The 9,227-nt window shown below is 36.8% G+C and overlaps 1 protein-coding gene across 2 annotated transcripts; it reads right to left on the reverse strand.

Moving 5' to 3' along the window:
• Positions 1-2,693: 2,693 nt before the first annotated feature.
• On the reverse strand, positions 2,694-9,000 carry LOC113018980 (type-2 ice-structuring protein-like). 2 transcript variants are annotated; one of them, XM_026162442.1, is made up of 8 exons: positions 8,825-9,000; positions 8,650-8,737; positions 8,392-8,454; positions 8,010-8,116; positions 7,809-7,901; positions 4,274-4,318; positions 4,075-4,183; positions 2,694-3,020 (listed from the first exon to the last, which is right to left on the reverse strand). In XM_026162442.1, exons 2-8 carry the CDS (start codon positions 8,708-8,710, stop codon positions 2,944-2,946), a joined length of 555 nt encoding a protein of 184 aa, XP_026018227.1. In that variant the 5' UTR covers positions 8,711-8,737; positions 8,825-9,000; the 3' UTR covers positions 2,694-2,943. The 2 variants fall into 2 exon arrangements, 1 of the variants encoding a protein (XP_026018227.1); XR_003271899.1 differs by lacking the exons at positions 2,694-3,020; positions 4,075-4,183; positions 4,274-4,318; ... (2 more) ...; positions 8,650-8,737; positions 8,825-9,000 and adding exons at positions 4,604-5,617; positions 6,066-6,162; positions 6,401-6,566; positions 6,689-6,746; positions 7,158-7,296.
• Positions 9,001-9,227: the final 227 nt, after the last annotated feature.

Genomic DNA, 9,227 nt, shown 5'->3' on the forward strand with positions numbered 1-9,227 from the left:
ACATACATTCATACATTGCAACATACCCATAATAGACCCATATTTTGTACCTTCATTCCTATAATAGACCCATTTCTGTAATATATCTATATCATGGCTAAAGCTCTTTTTGGATGGATGCAAACTGCATTTTGTTGTCTGTACTTGTGACATGTGCAGTGACAATAAAGTAGAATTCTATTCTATTCTAATGCTTAATAGATTGATATTATTCTAAAGTGTTGTCCAAATGTATTATTTACTCTGCGGTGGACTATGAATGTAATAGAACTGAAGATGTATCACACAACAGACAAATTTATTACAATGCTAATAGTTTTAATTTGCATGCGGAAATGAACTACAGCTCAATATACAATATAAAGCTTTGCAGAAAGCTTTCTTTTTTTTATCAGGCAGAATTTTAAAGAGAAAACCCAGTTCCAATTTATTGCATGTGATGCTTGATTGCTTGCATCATAGCAAAAATGCAGACATACAGAGAAAGAAACAGTAATGAAGACATTGTGCTTCTTACTAATGAGTCACAGAATTATTGCAGGATCATATGATAAGGTTTCCAGTTTCACAGTCCATGGTATCCAAGCATTCTCTCTTTTCTTCTGCAAAAAAACAAACAAAACAAACCCAAAACACAACAAAACTGCAATAGTTAGTCTCAGTCTGTGCCACTCAAAGCTCATGTATAATCAGAATCTCCATAATAATGAAACACATTTACAACAGAGGTGAAAGCGTTTAGCGAGAAAGTCTGAGTATAGTTTTTCAGTACTAACTGAGAAAATGTGTTTTTCTACATCTACATCACCTGACATACTCATGTGAGTGAAGTTGCCCCCCCACCTTCTTCAAATCCAACAAAAGTGGTATCAAACGTTTGTGCTAGGTTTGTGCTGGTTTGTGCTGCAAAAAAATTTGTTTGTGCATTTTAAAGATATTAATAAAATAATGTCTTGATGCGTGCTTAATCATCCAGGGAAGTCAATCCCAAAAGGTTGATTCTGTTCATTTGGACATTTTCACTAATCCAAGTGACTTCTTCAGTCTCAGCTGACTGCAGGTTTCCCCTTCTTACATGTTTTTACATTACATGTTTCTTACATGTTCTAACATGTTTTTACATGTTTTACATTACTTTTGATGCAAGTGAAGAGAGATGTTACATCTCTCTTCACTTGCATCAAAAGTCACGGAAGCGTTGGAGGTAGTTCATAAGTAGGGCTGGGTATTGTCACTGATTTCTAGAATCGATTCGATTCAGATTCACAAGGTCCCGAATCGATTTGATCCACGATTCGATCCAATTTGATTTAAATCTGGGAAATTTGCCTCAGACAGTCAGAAATATTATAATTCAGATCAGTACATTTTTCATTTTGTATCTATAAAAAGGAAGCTGACACTCGCAAGACTTTATCAAAGGTGTGAGCATCACAGCAGATGCCTTTGTGTCAAAGTAGCTGAGAAAAACATGTAGGTGATTTTCCTGGCCTGAGATTTTATAAAAATATTCTGCAGTACATCAAAAACAAAAGAAAACCATTAATGAACATATAAACATCACTTGATGCTGCTGAAGTGAAGCAGAGCAAAGTTACAGAGGTTTTATTAGAGACACAGCGTTTTGCAATTTTGCATAATTTAAAAAAGTTTACATTTGTTCAGTAGCCTATTGAATGGCAGAAATGACGTTTTCTTTTCGGAAGTAAGTCAAAGGAAAAAAAAACAGCGGCCGACAGCGCTGTAAGAATGGTGGAGTTGTGCGTAACAAGCAAGCGAATAATGCAAAAAAAAAGATTTTTAGACGGGAAACTGTTCTTGAAGTATACTGAGAGAGAGAGAGAGCTGTGCATGTTGTGTGATTTTATCGTGGTGGCAGCAAAACAATAAGAGGGAATTCATGACGATGTTTATGTGAAGCATAGTTTGCTGCTTTTTTGCTGCTGGTTTACTCAATATTGTTTGGAGAGAGATAAAACCTGCAGCTTCAGAATCAGGGCAAAAAAGGCGTAAAGACAAAGCCGAAACTTCAGAATCAGCTCGTGTCCGGTTCCGTGCTGTCAGGAGAGAAAGAAATTTTGTGAGGTTTAACCTGAGACTCTGGCATTTCGGGGAAAATAAATTTATATTAAAAAATCGATTCAGGATTTTAATGAATTGATAACAGGTTATCCAAGCAAGAATCGATTTTAATCGATAAATCGATTATGAAAACCCACACCTACTTCTCATTATCTCAGACATTGAGGAAGGTGAAGGAGGCTCACTGTGGTGCTCAACAGGGTTAGCACCTCGTTGTTCAGTTCCAGCCCCAGCTCGGACAGTCTCGGTCGTTGTGTCCTTGGGCAAGACACTTCACCCGTTGCCTACTGGTGGTGGTCAGAGGGCTCAGTGGCGCGAGTGCCCGGCAGCCTCGCCTCTGTCAGTGCGCCCCAGGGCAGCTGTGGCTACAATGTAGCTTGCCATCAACAGTGTGTGAATGTGTGTGTGTGAATGGGTGGGTGACTGGTTATGTAAAGCGCTTTGGGGTCCTTAGGGAGCTATACAAATACAGGCAATTTATCCTTTTCAGGGTCGCAGGGGGTGCTGGAGCCTATCCCAGCTGTACAGGTGTACACTAAAAATTACTTACTTCATGTTGTGCTTTGACTATAGTAGAACTATAGCTGTAACATGGAGCAACAGACCACCAGTTTCTTTCAATGCTTTAGTGTTTTAATTTACATAAGAATATGAAATACAGTCCACTTTCCAAAATAAATGTGAAAGCATTCTTTTATTTTTAAAGCCTTTCCAAACATAAAATCCTTCTGCAGTTTATTGTATGTGTCGTTTGATCCCTTATGCTGTAGCAACAGAACAGAAATACCAAGAAAGACTCAATAGCTGAAAAACACGTCAGTGTTTTTACTGATGAAGTGTAGGTTTGCATTAGTGATGAGATCACATGATAAGGCTACCACAGATAGATGGGAGCTTAGTCTCACACTTCTTGTCATCCAAGCATTCTGCCTTTCCTTCTGCAAAAAACACACAAAAAATAAAACAGGAATTGGTCTCAAACAGTGACACTATGACTCAACGATCCTCTTTCATCAAAATTTATAAAATGTAACAAAAACTTTCTGAAATGAGGGGACAATTTTTAGCAAAAAAATGAGTGTAGCTAGTTGCTAAGACACAACTAAATACAATATTTGTCAACTTATTTTAATTAATTACATTTGGCTATATCATCATTGATGCATGTGTACCCAGTTAAAAGCAGAGGACAGTTCTGTGGATTCAGAGGAATATGCATCAGTGTTCACCAGCTACATCAGCACATGCATTGACAATATTGTCATGCTACAAAACGTATCCAAACCAGAAGCCACGGTTGAACTGTACATGCCATGCTACATGCATGCTCCGCTGCATTCGCCTCTAGTGATGCAGATAGAAACAAAAAGGCCAGCTATGATCTGCGTAGATACATCATGGAAACCAAGAGGCAGTACAGACTGAAGCTGGAAGGATACTACAACAACAGGAAGGCTTTCCAGCGTGTCATTAAAAAGGCACACTTCATCAGTAGAAAACTGGCAGACGCTACAGGAGTGTGAAAGCAACGACAACCCGACTAAAGAACAGCTTCTATCCACAGTCTACTGAATCACTAACTAGTTGTTGTTGATTATCTTTGACCTGAAAAATTGCTATTTTGTACATATACAATCAATACAATACAACTTCATACAATATAAACATGTTAATATTGCATACTCTGTAAATATCACCACTGTGACAGTGTTGCAACTACTTGCACTTTATGCTAAATTCCGTCTACACCCACAGATAAGCTACAAAGCCCTTGTTTTACTTTATTATCTTCTGTGCTATGTTCTACTCTCAGAGTTAAGTTTACTCTTTATTTTAGTTAGTTGAATATTTAGTTGTGTGAAGGGAACCTGCAAAGTAAGAATTTCATTGCTCTGCATCACCACTTGTGTTTTGCAGTGTATATGACAATAAACTTCTTGAATCTAGCAGTTTTTTTTCTTTTTTTTGATGGTGGTTGGGGGGTAGACTTACCACCAAAAGTTATCTGCAAACAGTGGTGCTTATGTTTAGCTTCCTGTCCTCTGCAAAACTCAGCAAAAGCAGACACGCCCATATAATCACTCCAGGACCAGGAAGGATTCTGTTAAAGCAAAATTTTAAAAAAAATTGCTAATTCATATTAATTAAAAATGCAATTGTTTCATAAACTGCTAGACACCATGCTATTTACCGCTGGAGTATTATGGCCTCCAACCCAAAACTGTCCATAGCCACACTGTAAACCCGAATAAGTTACCAGAACTCAAAAAAATTGAGGCAATCGATTGCCTCAATTTTTTTGAGTTGATCAACTCAAAAGTCAAATTTTTCCAGAACATAAAAGTTTGGATTACATGGTACTTGTATCTTTTGAGAACGGTCAACTCAAATATTTGCAGTTAATATGACTTAAAGTTTCAAGTTTACAAATTCAAAGAAATAAGTTCACAGAACTTATAAAAAATAAGTACACAACCACAACATTTTTATGTTAACAAAACTCAAATGTTTATTAGTTTGTGTTGTCATTATTTTAAGTACACGTTAGTCAAATATGTTGACTACTTGATACTTAAAAACATGTGACCCAAAACTTAAAATTTTTGAGGCAATTGATTGCCTCAATTACACTGAGTATCGGTAACTTAATATGCAAAAGTCATAAACATCTCCCATTGAACAGTATCTTGCCTGCTCCCTTTTAGCACTATGTTGAAATTAAATACATTAAAAAAAAAATTAAATTAATTAAAAATAATTAACAAAAACATTTATAAATTAAAATAAGTAGACCAAAAATTGTTTAGTCAGGAAAACTGTCAGAGTAATGAAAAATAATGCCAAATAATAATTAATAATATCAAAATGTGCTTTTGGCTCTCTGGCTAATATCTGAATAAGACAACAAGGCAGCAATTTAGTGAATTACAATGCTATTTGTTTTACATTAACTAGTATCAAACAGTGAAATTTAGGTCATCGTGCGCAGCCCACAATGTTTTGGAAATAGTATTACGAAAAACATTAAAACATACAAAACATTAGTGTTGCTTTGCATTATGTTAATGAGAACAAAGGCACATTGTATAGTTTGGACCTATTGGCTGAACACCTGTAGAGTAATGCAATAATGTTTTGAGGCATTATTTAGATGAAAGGAGAGAACTTTGAACTAGCCTTTTATAATGCTTCACCCTGCATCCTTCTTTCAGATGAGTTCCTACATAACCAAGTCATTCTTGAGGGTCTGTAACCTGGGTGACAGTTTACCACTTTCTAGACCAAATAAAATATTTTGAGTAAATTCTAAAGTGTTGGTCAGGCCTTTGGGGTAGCTGAGGTGAAGTGCATAGATCAGTCCAAACATTACCAGGAAGGCTTCACCAAATCTGGGGAGACTGAACACGGCATCACTTACAATGACAACAGAGATTTTCACAGGTTGGTAGTGAACTGGACTTGTTGTGTCATGGTCACTGATGACAGTGAAGAGGGCCACTTCAACACCATCAAGCTCCAACTCATCAGATTCGTCCTGAATTAATGAAAAAGAGATACTAATCACAATCTAACCCAAGAAATACAACAGACGACATATAATTTCTCATTTTACCAACTCCCACTGAGATCCAATACCTCTTTTACAAGGGAGACCTGAGTCTCACTGTAAGAGGTGAAAAACAGAAGATCCATGTTCTGCACACATAAATCAGCTAATTCACCAGAGAATCAAGTGGTGTGAGATAGACTGAAACTAAGCTAAAGGAAATACAAAGGAAAATGTTTTACTAAACATCTTATCACTTTCAACAAAACACCAATTCAGTTCATTCATAGTGAGGAGACAGAAAAGACCATACATGGAAACCTTATGGGTAGACTAAACAAAGATAAGTCCAAACAGTGCATCAAAATACATGTTTGTACTTTGATGCACTGTTTATATACACAGTAGTATCTGTTAGATACTTAAGGATACTCACAGTGCAGGTTCTGAAAAATTCAGAGACATCCTCACGCAGATAGACAGGAAGGGCGTGGAGAACGGTAGTGCGCTTGGTGTGGATATCATGGATTTTCCTATTTCCAGATTAAAAACAGAATTGTATATACTGGTGAGTTTACTGAACAACAACAACAACAACAGTCAAATCAGAACATATGTCCACAAATAACCTGTTCACATCTTTAATACAGTCAGACAAATAGCAAACACAAAGTGGAGTAATAGCAAAATTCAAAAAGCTCATTTAAATCATTGAACCTGTCCAATGTTCCACTGGTTCAACCTATGAAATGTGTAACAATCTATTATTACCTGTTCATTGTGAATTCTTAGAATTTCAGCCAGGGCATCTGCTGTCTTCCCAGTTTTTGATGCCCTGGCTGAATAAGGTCATCAGTCGAGGAAGATGGCGGTCAAGTTCAGCGTAGAATGTATTGGGCAGGTTCTGATTTGTAATCCGCTGAAACTCTGCATACAACTACAGCAGAAGAACAATACAGTTCAATTTGAAGAATCTCGCACATCTTTATAAAGCAGCAAAAAGCTGCCACATGAGTAAGAATTACAATTTTCATTTTAAAGAGAGCTGATCCATATTACCTCAGACTCCATTTTTAGAGCAGGCCAGAGGTCCAAGAGCTCCTTCACAACCCTAACCCTGCACATATAGTTTAAAATATAGCGTTTCTAACAAGAAAACTGCTTGAAAGCACTCTCACTGCAGGCATCTCCGTTGTGTAACTGCAGGGACAACGGGCTTGTTTGGACCCAACTATTCTGAGTCATGAGAGGGGGTTTAAAAATTTAGAGAGATTAAAATACTTTGTTTTATACTAGGCGACCAGGCGCCACCTCTAGAACAAGTAGTATCTAACTTTTTAAACAGCCTGCGACCCTCATTACAACAACTTAATGCTAGCTCTGCAAGCGCAAAGTTTCCTTCGGGGAGAGCAGCAAAGCACATAAAAAACACGGACCGACATTTCTGCCATTCTTTTCGACACGCACCCAAAATACAACTAAATATTCGTATTTTAACAATAAACTAATATCAACATTGAAAACTTACTGTAAGTCCAGTGATGCTAGTTGCTGCCGTTAGGTCCAACTTTCTCCAGTCGTCCGTGTTGCCTCTTTGGTGCTGTTCCCGCCCATATACCTTCACTTCTTCTGTGTTTCGTATTAATGCTCATTAGCGCCGCCTTCCGCTTCGGAGGGTGAATCAGAGATTAACTCGGAATAAAAATTGATTCCTGCAGCTGCTCAACACTTACGGAAAAAATTAAAAATATATATGTAGGACACATTGATAAAACAATGAATATTAAAATAAATACATTTTGTCTTCCACTAATGCATTTAAGACAATTTGATTTTACTTATTTGGTGAAACACTTTGAGATTTTATTGTATTTTAGCATGTGCTACATAAATTAAGTTTATTATTAAATCCTACTTGAAACAACAAAAATAACAGGACTTTACCATTCTTATATGTCCTAACTTAACTGTGTTACGTTGTGCTTAAGTTATGATTTTAAGTGATGCTTACTTAATATAGAAATAGTTCAATTCAATCAAATATTATTAGTTTCATTTACTCAAAAAGAAGAACATGTTATACGAACTTGACATATTTAAGTTAACAGAACTTTTTAAAAACTTTGAGTATACACTACTTAATCTGTTTAATTACTTTGAACATTCGGGTTTACAGTGCACGTCCAGCACGCTGCACCTCCTTTTGAATCTCGTAAGCTTGACTGGCACTATACACAGATGCAAGCTGTCCTCCACAAGACTGACAGTTTCTCTACAGCGTAGACAAACAGACAGAATTAAGTGACCAAGAAATTTTACATCATTAATGTACTCCAAGCTTTCATACTATACTTAGTGTAATAATCAATATCTTTGTTACTTGAGCCTCAGCCCAGGTCATGTATCTTGGAACAAAGAGGAGGCACTGTTGACTGTGCATACTCCATCCATCAGGGCAAGATGGAACCAAGCCACCAAAAGGGTCCTCTGAGGACAAATGGACAAGAAATGTTGATATTGAGCTGCCAGTGAATAGTTAATCTGTTGTCACTCTTCATTTTTTGGCTTTTACGGGAAAAAACTAAAATAAATAAATATTGTTATATTGCATCTGTTGTAAATGGTTTCATTCACCAAATGTCTGCATCTGCATGGGATGAAATGTTTTTGGTTGCAGTTACTAATGTAGAGCATGTGCTGTTCTAATTTTTTACAGGTGGATCATCGAGATATTCATCCTAAAATAACCATCTTACATTCACCTGGTACAGGAGGAGCATCTGTCAAGGGTATATTACTGTAAACTGGAACAGTTGCAGGGACAGCTTCAGCCACAGACAAGAAATAAACAAGAGAGTTAACACAGTATCATAAATTCAGTACCACAAAGATAAAATGCTCATGAACAATTAACACTTAAAAAAGTCTGACTGATTGAAACATCTAAAATCTGCTATTCTTCAATCACGTTTTGTATGTAAAATCTAAAAATATCTACACATTTGCCTTTAAATACTCACAAGAAACTTGGGCAAGAGCCATCATGGTGCACACAAGCAGAGGCACAGTAAGCGCCTTCATCACAGAGCCTTAACCTCTGATAAAGACCTAAAGGGGGTTTCATTTGCATTGGGTTTACAAACCAGTGGTGAGAACATTCATTTTAATGAAAAGAAAAAACTTTTGCAATGTTACCTTCTGTTCTTCTTTCTTGGTCTCAGTCTGCAGATCATAAACGCACATAAACGCCCTTATCCTGTGTCAATGAACTGCCGGAGGATCACCTGATTTTTCTCCAGCACAAGCAAAGTTCAGTTTATAATGTTCATGTTTATTCAAGGATTTATCAGTAAAGAAATGTGATAGATTTGTGTTTGAATATGAGACATGACCCAGCACCAGCCCTACCATCCACAAAGAGGCTTTATTATTCAAACTCTTTGTTAAAAAAGCAGCAGTTAGACACCCTGCATGTCTGTTTACTTTATCTTTGACCTTTTCCTCCAACTCCATTCTTTTAAATGTTTTCTCCCTCTTTTCTATTTCTACCCTGTCTTTCGCTAGTCTGGCTTATTATTGCAATCAACCAGAAAACCAC

Source organism: Astatotilapia calliptera, chromosome 3 (genome assembly GCF_900246225.1).
Source record: "Astatotilapia calliptera chromosome 3, fAstCal1.2, whole genome shotgun sequence".
NCBI lineage: Eukaryota > Metazoa > Chordata > Actinopteri > Cichliformes > Cichlidae > Astatotilapia > Astatotilapia calliptera.